The sequence below is a fragment of the Pithys albifrons genome, chromosome 4 (genome assembly GCF_047495875.1).
Source record: "Pithys albifrons albifrons isolate INPA30051 chromosome 4, PitAlb_v1, whole genome shotgun sequence".
NCBI classification, from domain to species: Eukaryota; Metazoa; Chordata; class Aves; order Passeriformes; family Thamnophilidae; genus Pithys; species Pithys albifrons.
This window is the reverse complement of record NC_092461.1, coordinates 50,976,932-51,000,554: the sequence shown is the minus strand read 5'-3', so window position 1 is coordinate 51,000,554 and position 23,623 is coordinate 50,976,932. Positions and strand designations below refer to the sequence as shown.

Genomic DNA, 23,623 nt, shown 5'->3' with positions numbered 1-23,623 from the left:
CTATTACTCCTGTTTCTTCACTACTGGAAAAAAGCTCCCTCTTCTCCTGAAAGCTGTCAGTCTTTCCATACAGTCACCATAAAGTGTTGATTCATGTTAAGGTGTTAAAGAGAAACCTGAAGTCTCAGTGAATTTAATACTTGTTTCTCCCACTGGTGCAGCCTCAGCTCTAGTTCTGTGTGCAGTTTTGGACACCCCAATATAAAAAAGATACAAAGCTATTAAAGAGCATCCAAAATGGGGCTATGAAAATGGGGAAGAGCCTTGAGGGGAAGCAGCATGAGGAGCAGCTGAGGCCACTTGGTCTGTTCGACCTGGAGAAGAGGAGACTGAGGGGAGACCTTATTGCAGTTACAACTTCCTCGTGAGGGGAAGAGGAGGGGCAGGCACTGATCTCTTCTCTGTGGTGAGCAGTGACAGGACCCAAAGGAATGGCCTTGAGTTCTGTCAGGGGAGGTTTAGGTTGGATATTAGAAAAGGTTCTGCACTCAAAAGATGGTTGGGCACTGAACAGGCTCCCCAGGGAAGGGGTCACAGCACCAAGCCTGACAGAATTCAAGTTTTTTGTACAATACTCTGGGGGATGTGGTATGACTCTCAGGGCTGTCCTCTGCAAGGCCAGGAGTTGGGCTTCGATAGTATAGCACTTGTTGGCTCCTTCTAACTCAGTATATTCTATGATTCTATGAACTCTTGAGACACCATTATTGAAAAAACATGTTCCTTCAGAGACTCTTGATAAATGCTACTTCTTTTCTCCCTACACAGAGAAACATGAGAAACTTTTGAAGGTCTTCCAATAAATTTTGTACAGGACAAAGTGCTACATTAATAGGCATATTTGAAATAAATATTAAAATTATTTTTGTATTTTTTGAGATTTTGTGATATTTACATGTAGTCTGGAGCTCATTGTCATGGGAAGTACTAAAGGAAATAGCTACCACTTGGTGCCTCGAAGCTGCAAAACAGAGCTTGAATTGAGAAGATCTGGATTTCAGAAATTTTTAAGCGAAAAATACACCTTAATTTTACATTTTCCTTTATAATATCAGACTTCTCAGAAGAAACCTCATTGCCAAAATTGACAGGAAAACATTGCAAGGAGAGAATTATTCTCAGCCTTTCCTGCACACAGAGTGAAGCAATCAGCTGGCTCTAGCTGTGCATGCACACAGACATCTTCTGTTTTCCCCAGGTGATCTTCATAACATTTGTGTAGTCAAGAGCCCAGTAGTACATGAGGACTGTTGGGACTGTGGTGAACCATGAAGCAGACAGGTGGTCCTGGCTGCTGGCTTCCCTGCAGTTGAATGTGGTGCAGATTGCAGTCACTGGCTACTCAAAGCACCGCAGCTGCAGGAGGAAATTCCACTCCTCTTGGCTGGGTGAATGACAAGACAGCAGGGAAGTAAACAAAACCAGTAAATATGTGATTGCTTACCATTTAACCCTCTCCAAACTGCACAGTGGTATCAGATTGGTACAAGTTGGTGGTTGGTCAGGGCTGGAATCACTGAGATGAAGTGAACCCAGAGCAGAGGACTGGTGCAATAGGCATGTGGTGCTTGAAATCTCCTCTTTCAGTTCCATTATCTGTAAACCTGATGAATCTGCGTGAATTGAGGAGGAAATTTATCCAGAATTATGGAAGGCATATGGTGACTGTATTTCAGTCTGCAGCTGTCAGTGTTTGTCCTATTACCAAGTCAGAGGCCACATCTTGGGCAGAGGCTTCAAGATAAGGAAATACATGTAGTTCAGCACCTTTACCTGTGAAATGGCCCAGCAGTGGCTCTGGCACACTCTCCCCATCTGCCTATCACTATTCACCTTGTGGTTACTCTCCCTCCTGTTTCATGTAAACAAAAAGTAAGGCCTGAGCCCATCAACTATTTTCATGGGAGCTGTGTGGAAGAAAAGGCTCCTTTTGCCCTCTCTTCTCTTTCCCACCCCGCATATTCTCATGAGCCTTCCCAAGGATTTGGGTGTCTAAAATGTAAAGGTCACTTCTGCAGAAGAATGATGTGCAGTGCATACAGACCTGTGGTGAAGAGCTTGGGATAAACAATTATAGGCACAGCCTGAAATTTCTGCAAATATATGTTCAACTTGTTCATTAGGTATTTCCACAATGTAGCATTCATCTCATACAGTCATATGCAAGTGTTATCCAAGAGAGTTTTAACTTTGTCTTAAGGTTTCCAACATCTTTGGAGATGTTTCAAGTAATAGGCCTGTTTTACAAATGGGAGATACTTCTAAGGCAAAGTCAAATGATTTGTCAGAATTCCAAAGAACAGCAACAGGACCAGGATTAAAATGCAGTAGTAATGACCCTAATTCCACACAACTGCTTATTGTCACCTGTCCCTGTCAGCTGTGTGATGTAACATGAAGCCCTTCAGCGTAAAGGGCTGGAGTTTTTACTGAAAAGGTAAATTTTGATAACGCATCCTGAATGTTCCTTAGGCATTTTTAATCTGTAGCTTTTTGGCTTTAGGAGGTGCATTTTGGCTCTAGAAGGTGTTGGAGAAAAGTATGTTAGGGTTGTGTCTGACAATGTTTGTTTCTAATAAGGCATCAATGAGGGTTTTTTTCATGGGAACTCACAAATGTTTCATACAGCAGACAAATAAAATGCTGTTAAAACTGAAAAACTCTTTTGTGGCAATTGTACCATTCCACTCAGTGAAGGATATAAATGAATATGAGCAAAAGTGAGCCAAAGCTCTCTGGAGACACAGAAAGATTTCTGTTGAGATAATTTCTGTGACTTTTGGGTCCAACCCTTAAAAATGCAGAAATAAACAAATATTTAAATTTGCTCATACAGAACCAAGCATGTTTTCTCCCCTAGAAAGAGTAGATCTAAAAGCTTGAGTTCAAACAAGAGTCACTGCAGAAATATGATAAATCTTGTACATATGCTGAAGAAAATTTATTTTTCTATAAGTTCAAGTAAATGTGGAATCAGTGGGGTGATTATTGAAATTATGTAATATTCCCCCTCTAAAGACAAACAAACAAAAAACACATTTAGAATAAGATTAATTACAAACTGGTTTAATATACAAATATTTGCCTGTTTTTCTTCTTAGGCATATTTCTAAACAATGCCTTAAAAAACTTATTCTCCAAATCCGGATTAACCAGGATGTAAAAAATATGAAATGACATATGCTTGTATTAAGTGAATATGTTATAGCCATTGGCAAACTTCTTTGGTAATTATTTCTTTCAGAGAAGGTCATTCTGTATCCTGTGCTTCATACTAGAGAGATGTTTATGTAATACAATTACCCAAACTCAGATAACACCAGCTAAGTCAGGAACAGGATTTCTTATGGGTCAGTTATGGATTATTTTTGCATATTACACAAGATTGCTTATCCCTAAATGTTTAAATGATATTGGGAACAAAACCCAGCACCTGTGACTCCCTGTCCCTCTTGAGCATGGAGCTACATAGCCACAGTTTCTCCTATTTTATTTGTTTCCCTGAGGATTCTTGCATTCTTGGCTTTACTATGACAGCAGGAGAATAAAAATGGTCCTTGGAAACCAGCTAAAAAACTTATGTCTGGAGCATTCATATGGTATATTGGATCTGTGGGTTTCAACTCTCTTGGTTTGGGACTCCGTAGAGCTCTGGTCACAGTCTCTGTGCAATGCTTTTATCACCAGAAAACTGTATAAACAGTGAGTAACCTCTGGCTGCGTATTAAAGGATGTTGTTAAAATGGTACATGGTTCTTAAACACAATCAGTGCAGTTACAGGGCTTGTGAAAGAAGTCAGGGGCTTCTGTCCTCTGGATTTTAGGCATCCTGTAGGACTGAACCCTCCAACTATCTATTCTTTCAAACTTGCTTGCTGGTCTACTGATAAAAAGCCAGAATGTCTTTATATAGGGATCACTGAGTTCCAAAAAAATGGAGGTCCTTCATACTTCCTTTCTATAGTAACCTGGGGGTGACAATCGCAAATGCTCTGCAAACATTAATCCCAGAGCATTCAGGGAACTAAAATACTTCTTTCTCAGTTCATGACAAAGAATCAAGGAAATGCTCAGATGTTATGCCTAGGAAGCAAAATGTGTCAGTTGTCCAAGTGCATATTCTGCCTTGGGCTTACCGTGTACCTAAAATATTCACATATTTTTTGTTCTTTGTGAATTAATTTAGACTGCATCCATTCTAATGAGGTTCGTAGATAAGACTGAATAGTGAGTTTCTGTCTATTTTTCTAATTTCTGAATTCACCCTTTGGCTCAGTGACTGACTTCCATTTTATGCCTCTGGAGAGCATAATATACTGCTTGAATAACTATGGGGTTTTATGTCCAAGGCACTTAAAGTTTTATCATATTCTTCTCTTTTGCCAAAATAGACTTTAGAAAAGATGGAAAAATTACTAAAGGAAAGTAAGGGCTTGAAACTCTGGTTTTGTAAAAAATAATTAAAAGGTAATCTTACAGAGTCAGAGTTGTAGGATTTGTAATTATAGAGTGGTTGAAGAGTTATTCAGACTCATGGAAACTGAAGGATGATTATTTAGACTTAGAGTTGACAGATGATTAAGGAGCAGTAACAAAACCACATTGACTGAAAGTAAAACAGTTAAATGAATTTGAAGGTCTTTTACTATATTAATTACATGAGATATTTGGTGTCCAAGCTGGTGCCACGTATTCCACAAACTCCAAGTGTTTTCTTCCATTTATGTCTGTCACATTTATTCATCTTAACCTTTGTTTAATATTCTGTCCGTATTTTCTTGGTTTAACTCAAACACTGCTGGGCAAAGGTAGTAATTTTGAATTCTGTTCATTGTACACTGATTATTTTTATTGCAATTCTGTTCATGTTAGGAAATTATATTTAAATATTGAAACACAAAAGTGTGTGGGGACATTGATGGAACAGTTCAAACAAATTACTTTTGCCAGCAATCAGGTGACCCTAAACCTTACAGACATTTGTCAAATACTTTATAGCCTCATACTGTAGATATTTTCTTGTGAAACTTCTGAACCCTTTTAGCAGTCTCCCCAGTTTATACCCCACATTCTTCAAATATTCTTACAGAAATCCATATGCCTTCAGATTTAGCCAGTGATTTCTCCAAAACGGCTCCCTGTAGGTATTGTTATGACCTGCCTTTGAGTTCCTCTTATAAATCCCTTGGGGTGAATTAGAGTAGAATGATACTGAATGCCTGGTGTGTGTGTGTATGTATGAAGCAGATTTATTTTCAAACAGTTTAATTGCAGCAGAAAGGAGGTACGTGGCCATTTTGGTTCTTTTCTATAAAAATATAAAAATATTGTGAAGAAAATATGTAAGGAAAAGAAAGGAAGAGAGGGAAAGGATAAGAGCAGACAGTGGAGAAGGAAGATACCACCACCTGTGGATCCAGCGACAAGACTCGATTGTTGCAATTTCGATGTCTGTGGTCAGAGTAATGGTCACAGTCTTGATCCGTGCAAAACAAAAAGTTCCTCAGGTTATATACATTCAAGTTAGTCTGGGAACATCTAAATCCCTCCCCAGGAGGGGGATTCTTCATGTCTGATGCAACACTGAGGAGCACGTGCAGTTTTCTCATGGAGAGTCTGTGAAGAGTCAGGAGGTACTTTGGGGTCCTTGGTGGTCCATAAACCCCCCTAGGGATGTGACCAGTGTTTGACCCTGCTTTTGCACTTGGGCTGTGTGTTGGGTGGTCACCAGGGACCTGAACAGAAACATTTGCTCCAGAAAGGTGTTGCCCTACTTTCATGCAGGTCCCTTTTCCAGGCAAGTCCTGTTACAACTTGCCCACTTGACTGGTCATCAGTGTCTGAGGCACAGCAACGCATTAACTCCTTAATGTCCAGGCTTCTATAGAAATTTCTATCCCACCCCTGCACCTTACTGAACTGTTGGTACATGAGAAATTGTCTTCTCAGAGTCCTTGGGGCCATTGACCCATGTATGAGTTTTGGGTCTGTGGACTGAAGAAGAGCGCTCACCTCCCAGGAGATAAAAGCCTCATCAGTAGTCTGTTCTGCTAGACAGGTTTTGTTTCATACAGGAGTGAAAGCGCTGCAGAAGCTCACTCACATCAGTAATCCTCCAGGCCAGGAGACCTACTGCAAATTGCAGTAACCTCAATGCTGAGGTACTAATAGTAATGCAGCCACAATAGTCTTAGGACACATTGGTTTAAAAGAGGATCAGAGCACAGGAAGAGGTATTGTCCTTTACTTATCAGCTCCTCTTCATCAGCTGGAAGATGGACAGCTCTTTGGATTGCATCTCCTGTAATTTTTTATCATGCCTGATGTCTGAACCTGAAAGAAATAGACTGCAGGTTGGGGCTTAGCATCAAAAGAGTGCAGTGAGAAGGCTAAATCTTCACAAAGTGAACTTGATTCATTTGCAGAGTCATCTGTAGATCAGATTTAATTACTAATTATAGTGTTGTAATAAACTAATGGACATGTTTCAGTGTATTTGAGAAACTAGTGCTTTTTTTAGTAATCTGTGGATTTTACTTGAAACCCTGTTATTAAGCTAATCACTACTAGGGAGAGGATTTCAGCTGTAGTGCTTTTCACATTTTACATGCTTTAGCATTGTGATTTCCTGAGGTTACATTGCAAAATAAATTTGTGATTTTTATCACAATGTTTATTTGAAGTTCTATGTGCTGTCCTAATGTGACTAGGTAAGTTGTCTGCCATGAGCTTCTTGCACTCTTTAAAGGTGACATAATTTATTAAATGCTTCTCAAATACAAGGCTTTTTAGATTATGTAATGCATAAAATACTGCATTTACAAGCTCAAACATATGGTATTAATAAAGAGTGATGGCTCTAACAACTTCCTTTTCTAAATAATGAAACTTTTTTGATTAAGGGTTGAAGATGCCAAGGTGGCCATTCTGTAATCTAACAAACGTGCAAATGTGAATCACCTTTGGAACTATCCCACAAAAGCCTAATCCAAAGTCCATTTAAATCTATAGAAAGACTCCTACTGATTTTGTATGTTGTGGTTGAGCTCTAAAAGGGATGACTATGGATGTTTCTTTGCAGAAGGCAGGTTATCAACTTCTTTAAGAGCTGATGAAATCCTCTCATGGTAAAACTGTGGGCTTTATTGAGATCAGGATTTTCCCTATGTGTGTTTAGACAATCAGCTTAATGTGCTTTTTAATGACCAAGAAGCAATGCTGATAAATCTGGCAATCCCATATGAATAATTGATCTTCAGTTGCATAAAGTATCTACTGCCAGTGCACTTCAGTGATGTGCTTACATAATATTGAGATATTTTAGTGAATGTACACTCATTTTTCATTCAGTCATCTGTTTTATCCTCAGACCCTCCTGGGATTCACAGACCAAGTGCTCCTTTGCCTTTTCACATGCGAGCTAATTAGTGTCAGTGCTAGTACCATTAAAAATTGCATGATAGCTGGCATGGTTGCCTAAACAAGTAGACATCTTCATTCAGATCTCTCCTCTGCACTGTGTGGCCTTAACTTGCATCTCCCATGTCCTAGGAAGCATCCTGAACTCCTGTAAATGGGGATGATCTATGATTAAAGTTGTCCTAATTGCTATCAGTTGTTTAAGTATTCACTGAAGCACTTATGGGAGTGTAGATTTTCCTTCTCACGGCTGAGTACTGGAGATTTATTTAGACATTTGGGAATTTGTTCTCCATTTACTTTCTTTCTCCCCACTCCAAAATAATTATTAGCTCTTCCAGGGAGGGCTCAGAAAGAGAGGTTTCCGGGCCATTCATTTCTCTTGCTGGCTAAGCAGTTTGATCACTCCTCCAGGATACAAAGTTTAACACTCTTGACAGAGGAGAGCTGCAGAATAAGCAGCCACTATCACTGCCAGATTCAACAAATTCAGGTCTCAGCAGTGAATGTCTGAAATCAAGCTCTCACTGAGATTAATAAGAAATGAGAAAAAAATCCTGTTTTCCATTGTAATGAAAACAAGCATACAAACAGAGAAGGAGGAACTTCAAACTAATATTGTCTCATTTCCTAACTATTCTGCTCCTGCTTAATAGGTTACACTTTTGGGGGGGTTGTTTCTTTGTTTGTTTGGGGGCAATGGCAGGGGAACAAAGCCTTAAGGGTTTTCTATTCTGTAAATTTTATCATCTGACTTCTATTTTTAAAATATAACCTTTATTTCCTTTCCTGCAGGTCTTGTTGCCACCATATGATGATCCTGCGAATGGAGCTGCTAAAGATCCACCACCACCTTATGTGTCAGCATAAGTGAGAGAATGCTGTGTGCCTAGGGAGTATAGTGATACTTTTCAGACATTGGAGCAATAGTTTGATAATTTCACTTCCAAGATATAACCTCTGTGGGTTATACATTGCTGTTTTGCTGACATATTGAAACCTAAATTGTATGGTTATTATTCTGTAGATAGTTTTAATAATTTGCTGCAACTAAGTAGAGTTTCATAGTGAACTGGTTTCAGAACAGTTCTGGGTAGCACTAAGGTTACAGTAGTCACTGAATAGCTTTTTCCACCATGTCTGATATGCAGTGCTAGAGAACATAGAACTTCACATTCTCCATCAGGTTCAGAGTGTAACTTTACTTTTTTATTTGAAAAGTTTCCAAAGTGTTACAAGTGTATTTCTCAGATGCCCACTTTCACCTTCAGAATACAGACCAAGTCCAAAGAAGTGACATTCCAGTTCATTCCTGTTCTGTGAGAATTTATGAAGTTACTATGCTATGAAGGATGGTGATTGTAAGAAGGAGGAGTCTTAATCACTATTCTCATCAACCTGGCTAATGGGAAACAAGTTTACTTAGGAAGGATAAGTATGGGAAATGGGAGTAGAGAAAGCAGTCTGTGATGTGTAACAAGCTAGAACCTGTGGTCTGCATGGACTCTCTTTGTACCAGCCTACAACCATTCTAATTCTCAAAAAAAACAAAGAGTTCTTAGCAAATACTGATAACTTCTTTTCCTGCCTACGCACCTTTTTCCTCCCCACTCACTTCACAAAGTGAACTTTGAGGTCACAAAATCTCTGCTTTTAAAGTCCCATGGTTAGGTGACAAAGCTGTGTCTTTTGCACTCAATATGCAAATATTTTCCCACTGGAATGTGCCTGTAAATATCGCAATGTTCTACTGAGTGTAAATTAAATTATGCAAATTCTAAGATAAATGTTCTCAACATGTGGGGAACTTATGCATGTAACTTCCCGGAGCATTAGCAGATATGTTTTACATGTTTCTCATATACATCAGTGTGGGCATTTTAGATTCCTTTTATGGCTGAACTGGTTGTGCTGAGAATCTTTGTCAGGGGACTCATCCATCCGTGAGTGCTTTTGTGAGGTATTTATTTCTTCTCCAGAGAAGTGCCTCCTGCACACATAACTTGTTGCTGATGAAGGTTCTACTTTTAACTGAAAAGGAACAGGAAAAGGGAATGTAATGTGTGTCTCTACCTCTCATTGTTTCCCACTGTGTTGTTCCCTCTGTGTTTGGGGTGATTGAATAGGCTGAAGCTAAACTGATGCCATTGCACAGTGCCCCAGTTTGGAGGGGCACTGGAAGGCACCAAGGTACCATCTCTCCTGCGACTGAACTGGTTCCTAAGTCTACACCCTTCCTAAGGAGGACACCCGTTCTCACCCTAAGTGAATTGACTCTATTCTGCAAACTGAAGAAATATGGAACTTTTCCTGCCTTTTTCTGGAAAAGAGTTTTCCAGGGGAACACAGGACCAACAACCTCTTTTCACAGAGACTGCAGATATGACCTGTTCTTGCAGAGGCCAGAGAAGGAAAGGACAGACTCTCTCTGCCTGTCTCTTCCACACCCCTGGGAAAAGGCAGGTCCCCATCTGCTTCTTGGAATTTTAGTTCAGGGTTCATTTACTCTGAGATTAAACTAAGCAATGCATTTGAATGAACCAATTCCGAAGTCCATCCATTGATCTTTATCACAGTCCTATTTTTTCCTTCTAAATAACTTCATGTATCTCATTACAGATATCTTTGGGAATTAATCTGAATTTGGGGGTTTGACTGGCTGGCTGAGCTTCTGAGCTTCATTTTCTTTCAATCTTGGCAGATTTGTGAAGGATTTCAAACAGTCATCTGTTTGAGAAAAGCTGGTTGTAAATACATTTCATCTGTGTATACAAACTTCTCTACAATAAAAGGGTGTTTTCTCAAGACTATGGAGATAATTTTTGATGGTCATCCAAGAACAAACATGCACCAAACCCTCTCCAATCAATGTATCATGGCAGGATTTTCTCTGTAGAGGAGCTAAACAACGATTTTTCAGTCTACTCACCAGTCCACTCACTAGCTTTACCTCCATACAGTATAAATGGAGAAAAGGACAGTAAATTCCATGATTTATTGCACAGTAAGGTCAGGAGATAATTGAAGTTTTAAGTTCATTGTCCAGAACTTCAGGTAGTTTTCCATATGTGATGAAGTGTATGGTACAGACCAGAGCTAAGCTGAGCTACACTGCAGGCTTGGACTTATTTTTCTCTCCATCACAATAGGGTAACGTTCTAATTCACATGAAATTGCTTTAGACTTCAGCTTGTCTTTCTAGAGAATAAAGACTTCTTCACACACCCAATACGTGTGTAAGTGTGAGTATAATGAGTCCTGCCAGAACTTCTCTTGGATTTAGTCCAGTGTGAGTTAAAGAGGGCAGGAAAGTTATGCTATCAAAACCACAACAATCTTGCACACACAGAAGATAGGAGGTAACAGGTAATGTAATCTGGGTTCAGCTCTGGTAACATATCAGAGGATACCCCTAAGAGATGAGTTTCCCCACTCCCAAAGAAAAAAGATTCTGTGGGTTACATGAAGAGGTATGAACTCCAGATGAAGGTTTTTTATCCTCAGATGTTGAATTCACTCTCCATTTCTATGTCTAATCCTGAGGAACTCACACCATAACTTTTCTATAATTAATTTTTAATAGTCATCTGGGACACAGAAACCCATTAAAAACCTGGCTTCTTAAGTTTATGTGCTTTGGGAACTGCTTGCTCCTGACTGCTTTTTTCAATATTTCATGCATTTTTTCCTTTCTCACAGATATTAGGAGCATGTGGTTACTGAAATTCGCTCCTCTCTTCAAATCTGAAACTCTAATATAGCAGTTTACTAATAATTTTCAGTAAGTTAGGAGTGGAAAGAAAATATTTTCAGGGAATGTTGACATGGAACATCATAAATATGGGGCCAAAACCAGCAAGCAGGGATCTAAACCTTGATAGTACCAGAAATATAAGTAGGTCTTTTGTGGAAATCTCATTACTTTTTAAAAAATATCTGTTACAAGGCATTACAGGCTTCACAAATCCTAGACATGATAAGGCACAAAGGCCACTTCAGTCATCTATGCCTAATGCTTTTATTCCTGATTGAATAATGCCGTTTCCCCTCATTGTACACTCATCCATGCATCCTATTGGAGAAAGCAAAGAGGAATTTGTAGCAGTGACCCAACAGTGTGGCACTCATGCTTGTAAGTATATTAAATTTTCTAAAACAATTAACGACCTTTATTTTAGGTGTTAGACTGTCTGCACTTTGGGAAAACATCTGGTTGGTAAAAACAATCCAGACCTGATATGTTAGGAAAGGCCATGTCAGATCGATTTACAGCCAGAAAAAGGCTTGGCAAGGTAGAAGAGGAAATGATAACTAGTCAACAAATTCCAAACAAATTCCAAATTCTGTGCTTTCAAAATAGGGCATTCCTTACTCTTTTGGCCAAAGTATAGCAGCTAGGAACGCCATGGACAGTTTTAACAAATTTTTGCTAATATTAAGAAGTCTGAACACTGATGCTTGGAATGTGCAAGATGGAAGATTTGGCTACTGCTAAGGGCAGAATGGAAAGAGGAGTGTGTGAGAAACAGTCTTAATCTTGTAGGTTTTCAATTAAAGTTTATTATAAGATAAAAGCAATTTCAGCATGCTGTGTGCGACAGCCGATAGTATTGCTCACCATCGCACCCCGAACACAGTGTAATTCTAACATTTATTTAGTCTCTACATACATATTCATTCAACTCATGCATAAACATTTTAAGTCCATTGTTAAGCAATTTAGCATATACAACTATAGCTAAATTACTTTTACAATCCTAGTGATAACCCCACCATAAATTCTGTTCCCCTTAGATGTGGGAAGGTTTTAACTCTTCAACCTTCCTGTTAAAATTCATGTTGTCCTTGACAAAGTTACAGGAGATAAAGTGATTTAACATGATCCTGTTTATCTCTCCATGTGGATGTAAGTTGGAATTTTTGTTTAATTGGCTGGCCATATGTTTTTTCTCATGTCACTATAGGAGCCCAAATAACCCATTCGTTTTTACCAACTCGAATCACACTGATACTTCTCAGAAGCGGAAACAGCAACTGAACATGGGAGGGCAACATTCATGTATGTCCTTTAAACAGCACAGAGACAGATGTCATTGCATTGACAGCGTTCACTGATACAATATTGTCTGCCTTATGTGCTTTTTCCCTTTCCTCTGCTATAGTTAGGAGGAGATATAATTGCTCCTGTAAGCTGTTATATTAGCTGTTAGACCAGGTCTGTTTCAGAATTCTGTCACTGGAGTGGATGATGCCCTGTTCTTACTTATTGTAAGGCAAAGACATCTACAGATTTACATTTCTAAACCAAAAGGAGTATTGGTTAAACTCCTGCCAAACTATCTAGTTAGAAGACTCCAAGCTGCTCCTCTGGAGCTAAGTTATATCTTTAGAGACTGCTCTTCTTAAATGTGCTCTCCATAGAGGCTGCTCTCCTTAGATACTGCTTCTCTGGAGCCAGGTTAAATCCTTCCTATGTAACTGTCTCTGTTAGCTGCAGAAACTGCAGTCAGATACCACAAAAAAGCATTTCTTGCAAAATTTCAGTACCTATCACTACGGAGATGTTCCAGCACTATCTCGGTTCCCAGCTCTGAGAAATCCAAAACAGCAGCCATAGCTGTCTAAAGTGGGGTGTGGCCCTGATAAATCAGGATTAGCGTTCTTTCAGAGAAAAGCTCTGGTATTTGTAAATGATGTCTCCACACCCATGGGTTTGACACCGAATGATTCTGCAATGCGGCCTGTTTTTCAGCCTGATAGCTCAGCAGGGTGTGGAAGCCAGATCAGTGACCTGCTTGCAGCCTGCATCTACCTCCAGCAGAAGAGGGTACTCGAGCAATAGGAGTGAAAGCCTCATTGTCACCCAACCAGCAGATACAAAGTTACTTCAAAGCAAAAAGGCAGTTCTACAGCTACACCCTAGACAAGGAGCTACAACAGTAGTTTATTTTAATGAAGAACGTCTGTGAAATTCAGTGCAGTAAATTATTTTTTTCTTCCCTATTATTCAAGCCTTTCAGACAGGAGAGTTTTTGGAAAGTAATGAAATGTTTGTACTTTGTAGCCAGAGCTGGACTTCACTAATTCGTCTGAGCAGAGGACCCGAGATCACTTAGCTGAAAAAAAGCAAAGAGATGAATCAGGGCTGCGGCAGAGCTGGCTACCTGGTTTACAAGGGAAACTTGAGAGCCAGCTTTGCTTCTCATAAAAAGCTGCTCAGAGAGAGGGAGCTGCAGCACAGCTGAATCTCTACAGGCATTTCAGCACATTTCTGTTTGCTCTTTGAGGTCAACATGACCAGTAATGGCAGAGATGAGCCACACACAGCTTTGAGCCCAGAACCTGGGCTCCGTTGCAATACCTAAGTGCATCCTGCTTAATAATTTTAACAGGCTTTTGGTTTTGTATAAACTTTGCCCAGCTATCCAAATACTTCTGGTTTTTGAAGGAGTTGTTTTTGGGTTTTTTTTAGATTCCTTCTTTTTCATGTAATAGTGAAACTGTTCCCTTCTCCAAAGTTCCCCTTTTCAGGTGCTTCAGGAGAACAGGGGCAAGCATGAAATTAAAGACAGAGGTCCAACATGGGTAGACTTGGCATCAAATCCTCTGATCATAGGCATTTGCAGGGTAGGCAAGGTGTTCTTCAAAATACAGATACCATTCTAATAAGATGAGATATATTTGACTTTATGGATGGCAGATCTTTCAGCCCTCTCTCTATGCCAGAGGCAAGCACAAACAGGTCCTGTCTTTACAGAGAAAAAGTGACTGGACAGACAATTACCTTCACAGTTATATGTTATGTATGACCAATAGTCCAGTTTAAGACCAAAAGATAAAAAATATATTAGTGGGACACTTTGGGAAATTGATGCTATTTATATGAATGTGGTCATGCTTGCCAGTATTAGATGCACTTGGCTGGGCTGGCAAGGGCAGTGAAAGTAAAGGAACAGAGGCAAAACCTGGCAATTAGTTACAAATGTTTATATTTTGTGAGTTTATAAAGTCTTCTCGCCAACAAATCATTAGAAAAATTGAATGAGTTTCATTTCCTTCATTGCATTAGAGACAAGGATGAAATTAGCTGTATCAGTTGCACAGGCTAGCTTAAATTTCCTGCTATTGTATGATCCTGCTGCTTTGCTTCTCATAAAGAAAAGGCAACTTAAGAAGTTCAAAATGCTTTTAATGAACCAGACTATTTGATACAGTAGGGTTTGGGTTTCATTCTCTAAAAATACCTAAGTTTGCTAATTTTTTAATGCTAATATTTTCCTTTTAAATACAAATGTATATTTATCAAAGTGTTTGGGGCCACATGTTCATCTCAGGAGCTTGTTGGTTTCTGTTTCAAATGTATGTTTTCTTTGTGGGGTTTTTTTATCCTGTGAATTACCAGGGGGGAAAAAAAACCCCAAAGCACAACATAATGCATCGCTATCTTTTGGTTGCTTTTTCCTCTCTTTGAAATTCAATTTTTCAGCCTGGTTTAAAAGTTCTGACACAGTAGTTTGAACAAATAAGGTTCAAATAAAGGTAGTGTATCATTATACTAAACAGACAATATAAACACTCCAGAGTTCTAGAAATAATAATTAGATCTCCTGCATTTCCTTTGCCATTAAAAAAGGGTTATATGAGCACAACCTAATGCTGAAAAACTAATTCTGCATTTATCACCTGCTCATGTTTTGCAACATCTTTAATTAACTTTTTGCTTCAAAGTTTGTTCTGAAATCTTTAGTACTCCTTGGATCAGATAGAAGCTGAGATGGTATTTGTAGAAATCATGATGGTCTAAGGTATTTATTGCTTTTCGAATTGGTATGATACCTGTTCTGGGATGGAAATTATGTTCTCTCCTTGATGTGAATGTATTTTGAGGTTCATGTCTCCCTTGACTGTAGTTCCTGCAGCTCTTGCTTATTATCCTGCCTTTGTCTGTGTTGACTGTAATAAAAGAAGCAGAAGCAAGACAAGTTTCTCTGAGGCCTAAATAAAAGTTTTGTTAGTTTCTGTTGCAAACAAGAAAAATTGAGATCTTAGTTAAAAAAAAGAAATAAATACATGAAAATGGTTGTTAGATCAATAAAAAGTTTATGGCTTTTACCAGAGGAGGAATTGAGCTTTTGATTTATTGACACACAAGGTTCAAAATGCTTATAACCAAGATCATAATGTTGTTGTACTATTAAGTGACTTTATTAGTCTGCAGAGAAATCAAAGCATAATTTTTAAATCACTTTAAAAGTTTGTATCTCACAGCCTTATGACTGGAACTGTAGAATATATATTGTAATACTGACCCATAGGGTTTATAGACCTCACTGCACTGCAGTTAATCAAGCAGAGTTTGCAATGCATATGCAAATTAGAGTCTATCAGTGGAAGCACCAGTCTTAATTATTTAATTAGAAGAGATGCCCTTTCCTGGGCCCAGTGCTCACTGAGATGAAATTGCGTCCACTGACTCCTGAAGTGCTGGATCAGCAAATACTTAGTATCTTAAAAAAAGTAAAATGCAAGTTCCTTCTAGTTACAGTGGGTTTTTCAGATTCCTACAATAGCTTGAAGGTAAAACTGTATCAGTCTTTTCTTTCTCTACTATTCTTTCTGAAAAAAAGACAAGACAGATTTTTTGGGGTTTGGGTTTTTTTTTTTGCTAAGATGTCTGTTGTGGGTCAAACTACTGTCATGTAAAGCAGGTATGCTACAGTTGGTCAGTAGTTGGCAACTACCTTATGATTCTCCATTTTTATCACATAAAATCACTTAAATAAAAGATAAGGATATCAAGGCTAAATTTAATCTTTTTTCCAGAAGAAGTAGGTAGATAACATGCTCTATCTCATCTCCCTAAAAACATCTGCTTTTGCTACATCCACAAGCCTCTCCTACTTTAGTTGTGCACTTTTGTCTTTGCTGTCTTTGCTCCCTATAGCCAGCCACCTGCTTGACACTTACATGATTCTAATTTGTACATGGTACATTATATAGCCTCTAAAAAGAAATTAAGAGACAGATATTTTGAAAACCCATACCATTTTCTTACATTAATCCTTTGTGTTCAGGTGACACTTTCCATAATTCCAGGAACATGCTGCTGGTTGAAAACAAATTCAGTAAAGACTCAAACACAGATGTAATGACGAAGTGTTTATTTCTCATTTGTGGTAGAAAGGACTATCCTCACCATTAGTGATGGACATGATACATGAATTGCATGGATCTGTTCACAGTTCACTATTTGTAAACTTTATTATACACATATAAAACCAAGGGAACTAAAACAGAATGAAGGGTTTGAAGGACTTTGTAAAGAGCTTTGCACTTTTCTTCTACACTTCCGTGTTGATTTTGCTGTGTTTCATTTCTAAATGTTTGAGGATTAGAATCTTGACTGGCTTTGTACTTAATTCTAAGAATCACTTCATATTCTTAAGGCAAATGAAAAAGGCAAATAACTCATTGGTGTGCGTGTGCATGCCTGGACATACAGGCTCAGAGCAGCCCTTTTGGCCTCCCTGTCTCTGTACCATGGCAGACTTCCATGGTTGCCATGGATAGCAGCTGAAGTCACCCTCAGTGGCTCAGAGAAATGGACTAAAAGTTTGGACTAAATGAGAAAGGGACTAAAAGAGAAGGCTAAAGTTTTGATTGTTGAGGCCCAGATATTGCAATTAACCTAAGTTCTCTTGGAAACTCCATTTCACTCTTTAAAATGTTTTGAAAGAAGAAAATGAGAACTCTTGCAGTGGGTACTTGAAAAGCAAGCATTTGCCTTACGTATGGGTTACATATTTTCTTCATTTTCCTCAGAACTGTGTCTCAGTTTATGATTACTGTTCAGACTGCATAATGTTAACTGGTAAAAAAAAATAGAATATATGATATCATCAGAGGCAAGACTCAATGAAGTTCTATGCTGTTGATAAAATACATGCTGCATTCATCTGCAGACAGCACTCACCTATTTTAACTAGCTGAAAAATTGTCCTGGGTTTGCCACTCTGCCAAGTATACTCACAGGCCTTTTGCTGTAACTTTGAACATGTGATCAATAAAATTGCATTTTCAGATTTTCTCTTGGTAACTTCAGCTATGCCATGCTTAAATTTAACTCTCCTTCAGAATTCAATGCAATGTTTTCTTATTCAGGTCTTGGGACAAAATTGAGGTGACCTACAGAAGGAGCTCAACTTAGATCTTACAACATGATCCAGAAAGCATGCAAAATGCTAGCTCTAAATCAGTCCTTGCACAATGAAAAATATTCTAAATGTAATATTGTGTTTGAATTTTCTTGTGTCTGAATCTTAAGTGAAATAACAAGGTTCTTCCTGAATCTTATGTATTGTCTGTGTTGTGCTCAAAATAGGCACCCAAATATCAGCTGAACTACAACTTTGGCAGAATTTAGGCAGTCTGACTCTTGACCTAATGGTGTTCATACAGAACTATGTAGGTCCAAGAGTTAAAAAAGAAAATTACATCAACATTTAAAATTTGGTGTTTCATATGCCAAGCAAACAAATGGTAGCCAGTCCAATCAGATCCCTGGGTGCTTTGGTGATACCATTTCCAGCAGAAATACCTGCCTGATCTGTCACTGCTGTGGCTCTCGACTTGAGATTTAGTCTCATTTCCTGTCTAATGTAATTAGGTGATGGTATTACTACTTTAAAAACAAGCGGATTGTCTTGTAGTGAGTATCAACAAGAATGGGGTACTTAAACACATAAGCTGGTCCATACTTGAAAGAAAAGGTTAATACAAAAAGTATAATTAATGAAACCTCTCTGGCTTTGGATGTCCCAGATGAAATGTGTTCTGTTAAAAGGCTGTTGTGATAATTTATTAATATACATTATATATGTATAACACATATCGTATATATTATATATATTATATACAGTATATGTATTTATAAACAGAATATATATGTACATACACTCCAAGGTGTTTTTAAACATTCTACTGGAATTATTCACAGCTTTAAGGTGTAGCCGAAATAGAATATGCTTTCTTTAATGTAATGAATGAAGAATCTAAAGCACTATGGAGTAAAAAACTTACCCTTTCAGAATTTCTCGTGAAACACATTCACTTACTGAGTATTCTTCACTTACACACAGCTGAGATTTATCATCTGTTTTACAATCTATTTCATGTGTGGAACACTGTTGCTATACCATTGTAGTTCTCTAGTCAATATATTGTGTTATATCAATGCCTGAGAAATGTCCAAGTGTATATTTACACTCCATCCCATACTGATTCACTTCATAGCCCATTTAAAAGAAACAAAAAAGGATATTTTGACAACATCTCTTTCCTCAAGCAGACCTGTGTTCTATTACCATTTTGAGAGTAATGCACTGAATGACAGTATTATGGAAAAATTCAGGTGTGAAGTAACCTAACAAAAAATCTCCAATGATGGTGTTCATCTTTTCTAAGTTATAGCCTCAGATGATGAATCTCCTATTACATCTGAAGCAAAAAAAACTTAACTGAGGAGCTCTCCAAAACATGCTTTTTGAGTACCATCACTGGTGGTGGTGGCATTTGCCAATGTTTTGGCTCTTCACCAGATTATCGTGCTTTTAAAGACCGAACAGGAAGAAAATTTGGCAAAAGAAGTGCTAGTGAAAGGATAAAAGATTAAAGGCTTCTTGAAAACACTACTGGATATTACAAGTAATTTAGTGTGTACCTAATAATGTGGAGAGAAAAGTCCTCCATCCAAATGTAAGATGTTATTTCACAGAAAAAAGCATCAAAAGAAAATTGCAATAAAAGGAAAAGGAAAAGTATGAGATGCCAAAGATTTGTAGTAACCTTGGTATGGTTTGTAGCTGAGGCAAAATGGTTAGGTAGTGAAGGGATATTTCTAATATTGCCACTGAAGCAAACCCAAATGGAAAAATTTCACTCACAATAAGATGAATAAAGTATTTTTTATTCAAAAGAAGAAAAATCAATTATCTTCTTTATTATCTGGGATAAGCGTAACCAGGAATGCTAGTTAGAAACAAAAAAAAAATTGAAACAACTAGAAGAGAAATGAAATATCACAGCATAAAATCACAGAATCATCAAGGTTGGAAGAGACCCTCAAGATCTTGTATTAGAGAGGACTTATCCACTGGCAAACAGGTGCAACAGCATATATAAACTGAACACAAAGATGACCATTGGCCATCAATGGTACTGTGGCCACTGGAAATGATAATGAAATCCTTCACCACATCAGGAGAAGTATGTTCAATAAATAGTTATGATGTGGAGAAGGCTCGTATGGCATAACATGTTCAGTTCTGACACACACACCCATAGGAACCAGCTCAGTACATACACACCAAGAACTTGCTTGTTGAGTGAAACAAGAGTGAAAGCTGAAAAAGAAAATTATTTTTGTCAATAAATGCACTTAGGTAGGCAAGTCTGGAAGAGCAAAATAGTTGTTTATGTTGAAAGAGAGTATTAATACCAGGAAACAGTACAAAATGACCATACATTTAGGCTGGAAATTAGTAGGAAGTGTCTAACTACCAAGGAGGTCTGAAACAGTCCTTTAGCAAGAGAAGGAAAATGAATTCACTGCTTTACTACAGCACCTGCTTATAAGATGAAATCTAGTTTCTGAAATGTGGTTTTTACATTATGTGGTTGTGTGTGATAACTCAAAAGCAGCCTACATCACTGGAAGTTTCTTCCAGACTGAGAGCAGTCCTTCCAGGCACTAAGAGAAGCCAGGAAAGGAAAGCGGGGACTCAAAGCCTGAGGTATCCAGCTAGCAATTGCCTGCAGATCAAAGCACGGTTTGACAGAAGCCTCCAGCTTTTTCCTACTTTACATCTTCTAACCTTCCTCTCTCCATCCTCCCAAATGTTGACAGACAGAACAATGTGTCCCCAAATCAAAAAGAAATTGCATTGTAGGAAAGGAGGACAGAGGCTCATCATTTGAACAAGGAGAAGCGGCAAAGAGACTGAGACTGTAATGTGGGGAATACACAGTACTTCTGGTATGGTATTAAATAAATACCCAAGTTGATTAAGAAAGTCAAATAAAAATCCCCCCATCTTCTATGCTGTGTCTTATGAAAAAAAATGCTTTGTGATGACTCACTGCTATCATACCCCTTCTTTCGATCTCTAGCTGGGATACCTTCCATGTGTTCAACCTGCCAAGAGCTGCAGGCTGTGTGGCCTCTGGGAAGAGCTAGTGTTGGGATCTCTTACGTATAACTTGGAGCTGAAGCCACCAGAATGCCTCACATGATCTTCTCACGACAACACTTTCTTCTCCTGCCTTTTGTCTTCCTCTGGCAACTCAGCTGATGCCTCAAGCCATAGCACAGTGAAATGAAAATACAGATTCTGTACTTTAAGACAGAGCATTAATTAGGACTATGACTGGGGTCTCGTCCTGTGCTACATTACAAGAATGAATTAGAATGGGTGAATTGTCCTGTATTTGGCTCTGCTGGATTTGCTATAATGACTATCAGTGCTCATCTGCATTTTCAATTTTTCCCTTTTCTCTAACTACAGGAAAGGTTCATGAGCCAGTTCTCAGGGTAAAAGATGAAGTGAATCTGTTCCTTTTCAGTTTGAGATTTGCCTGCTGTCTACATCCCTGTGCCTTACAAAACTTACACAAGTTGCTCTGCTATTTGCCAGAGTTGCTCACTATCTCAGCAACTCTGAGGAGTGCAAGTCTCCTCTCTGGCACCTTCTGGCATCAGATGCACTGCAATTAGCATGGCTTAGCAATTTATTCCTTTCCTATTGGACGGTGACTGTGAGTCCAGCTCACATCTGTCGTTTGAATGGCTTTCACTGTTGGTTTTTTCCAGAAGACAGAAATCACAATTGCTTGGGAACAAAGTGGGAACTTTTTTATTTTCATATATAATATCGTAAGAGTTGATAGAAACCCCACACTCAGCTTTTTCCACTTGGACTACTGACCGTGCGGCTGCTGTGACAGCTGATAGCTCCTCTTGGCTTATTTATTTCACACCTCCCTCAGCGTTTTCCTCGACGGAGGCTCCCAGCGGCTCGCCGCGGTGGCAGACACCGCATGATTCACCAGGGACTGTTTGCCTTGGCCCGCGGGTGCTCCGCACGGAGAATGGGATTTCCATTCCTCGGCGTTTCGCTTGGTCGGCTTCCCTGGAAGGCAGCACGGGTCCGGCCCTGGGAGCACGGCGCTGGCCGGGGAAGGATGCGCTGAGCCGCCAGACCGAGACTGCACCGCTTTCCTCCAGCAGGGACCTCGCGGCCGCTCTGCGGGAGAGCCCCCCGGCCGGGGCAGTCACTGCTGCTCGGGACTGCAGGAACATCCCTCGCCGCCCAGGGCAGGCACTGCGGCTCGAGGCTGCAGGAGCTCCCCTCGCCGCCCGGCACAGCGCAGGGACAGCTCTGGCAGGGACGAACCAGCAGCGGGGCCGAGGTGCGCGGGGGGCGGGAGCCCGGAAGGGTTGGCAGCCCGTGTGCCTGCGGGGCTGGCGGGAGGGAGCAGGTCCCGCGTCCCCCGCGACCAGGCGGGAACGCGTGGAGCTGAAGGTCCCTGTCCCGCGCGGGCCGTCGATCCCCCCTCTTCCTGCACGGCAGGAGGGAGAGAACGGGAGGACAGTCCGCGTCCCTCGCGGGACAGGAGGGAAGGAGCGAGATCGCGTCCCTTGCACGGGGCGGGCGGGGAGGAGCAGGACCGCGTCCCCGACGCCGCAGACGGCTAAGGAGAGCGCAGCCCGGCCACTCGCGGCTCCTCCCAGGGCCGTGCTGGCTCTGGAAGTCTGTGCAGGACGGCTGTGTCTCCCCAGCGGGACTGCCCGCTCTCTCTCCTCGCGGTATGACCGCGCCGGGATGCGGCCGCCCGCGGCTGGCGGGAGGCGGCTGCTCCCGGGGGGCGGGCGGGGGAGCGCCGTCCGGGGCCGCGCCGGGGGGAGGAGGCTCCGCGCTCGCTCCCGCCGCCGCCGCTGCCAGCGCCGAGCGGAGCAGCCCCACCAGCCCCGCAGGTAAGCCCGGCTGAGCCGCCCTCCCTGTCCCGCCCCGCTTCGCCCGAGGGCACCGCACCCACCGCCGCCCCCTCCCGTGGCACGCACCGCCGCCGCCTCCCGCCCCCGGAGGGGCTCGGCACTGCCCGGTCGCGGCACCGCTGGTGGCCACCCCCGCGCCGAGGCTCCGGCTCGACGGAGGAGCGGCCCTGCCCCAGGGTCGCTGCCGGGTGGGGGACGACCGGGAGGGCCCCGTGGGCGGGGGGGCCCCGGCGGGGAATGGGAGGCCGAGACGAGGGGCCGCGGCGGCGTCTGCGGCTGGGTGGGATGTTCGCTTGCTGGGTCCCTCTGGAGTGGGTTTCCTGCTTGTGCTGCAGCCGCAGAAGAAAGGTTTCCCTTTCCTTTGGACTGCGTGAGTCTGAGCAAATTTCCCTCTTCTCCGTGCATGCCGCATTAACTCATTTACAGTCTATCTGCTGTAAGGAAAAGAACTCGCTATATTTTAGAATCAGTGCGGAAAGGGCGCCAAACTTTACCTAGAGACATCAGTTAGTGAGTAGCTTGCAGGTGTCTGCCGGCTCGCAGCAGGACAGGATGCGGTTTATCACCGTGCCGGGTACCCCGCAGGTGGCTCAGGATGCGGCTTATCCCCTTGCCGGGTTCCCGCAGGTAGCTCTGTGCTGGAGTAGGCAACTCTGACATGCAGGGCGGGAGCTGCCTGGGCTTCCCGAGAGCGCTGCCTGTGCTGGAGATGGAAGGAGCGGCGAACGGTTTGCTGTAATACGCTTACCCTGGGAACCCAACCTGGATGGGGCTCTTTAATCTGATAAAAATTATCGTGGCATCTTTAATGACCACATAGTCCTCTTTCAGAAGACAGTTCTTTCAGTCTCAGACTGGCGTCTATCACTGCTAAATACTAGTTGAGTGTTGACTGAGAGGAAGAATGCAACCTTCTGATTTATGTAATAACTTCCCAAATGCTTGGGTTTGCTTTTGGAACCGTCATTCAGAGAGTGAATGATCCTCACTGAGATCTGAAAAGGTGTTGTGCCGTGTCACATGTTAATAGTTGTGCTTTTGTCAGACAGCTGACTACTTCAGAAGAAATTATCAAACTGTATCCCATCCAAAATTCTCCTTAAATCAAGAGTGTAGTAAAAAAAAAACATATGGTTTTCCATTACACCCTAC

At 40.9% G+C, this 23,623-nt stretch overlaps 2 protein-coding genes across 6 annotated transcripts in view; both read left to right on the top strand.

Moving 5' to 3' along the window:
- Positions 1 to 15,536, top strand: part of LAPTM4B (lysosomal protein transmembrane 4 beta) — a 68,065-nt gene extending 52,529 nt beyond the window's left edge. The window contains exon 7 of the mRNA XM_071554109.1: positions 8,215 to 15,536. Coding sequence (XP_071410210.1) covers positions 8,215 to 8,289 — 75 coding nt within the window. The 3' untranslated portion in view covers positions 8,290 to 15,536. The remainder of the gene's footprint in view (positions 1 to 8,214) is intronic.
- Positions 15,537 to 22,385: 6,849 nt separating this feature from the next.
- The window catches only part of MATN2 (matrilin 2), an 82,102-nt gene continuing 80,864 nt past the window's right edge, over positions 22,386 to 23,623 (top strand). For 4 of the 5 annotated variants that reach the window (XM_071554105.1, XM_071554106.1, XM_071554107.1 and 1 more), the window contains exon 1: positions 22,386 to 22,450. The gene's annotated coding sequence lies outside the window, so the exon portion shown is untranslated. Of the gene's footprint in view, positions 22,451 to 22,753; positions 22,842 to 23,623 lie in introns of those variants that run through there. The other variant, XM_071554104.1, reaches the window with a different exon arrangement.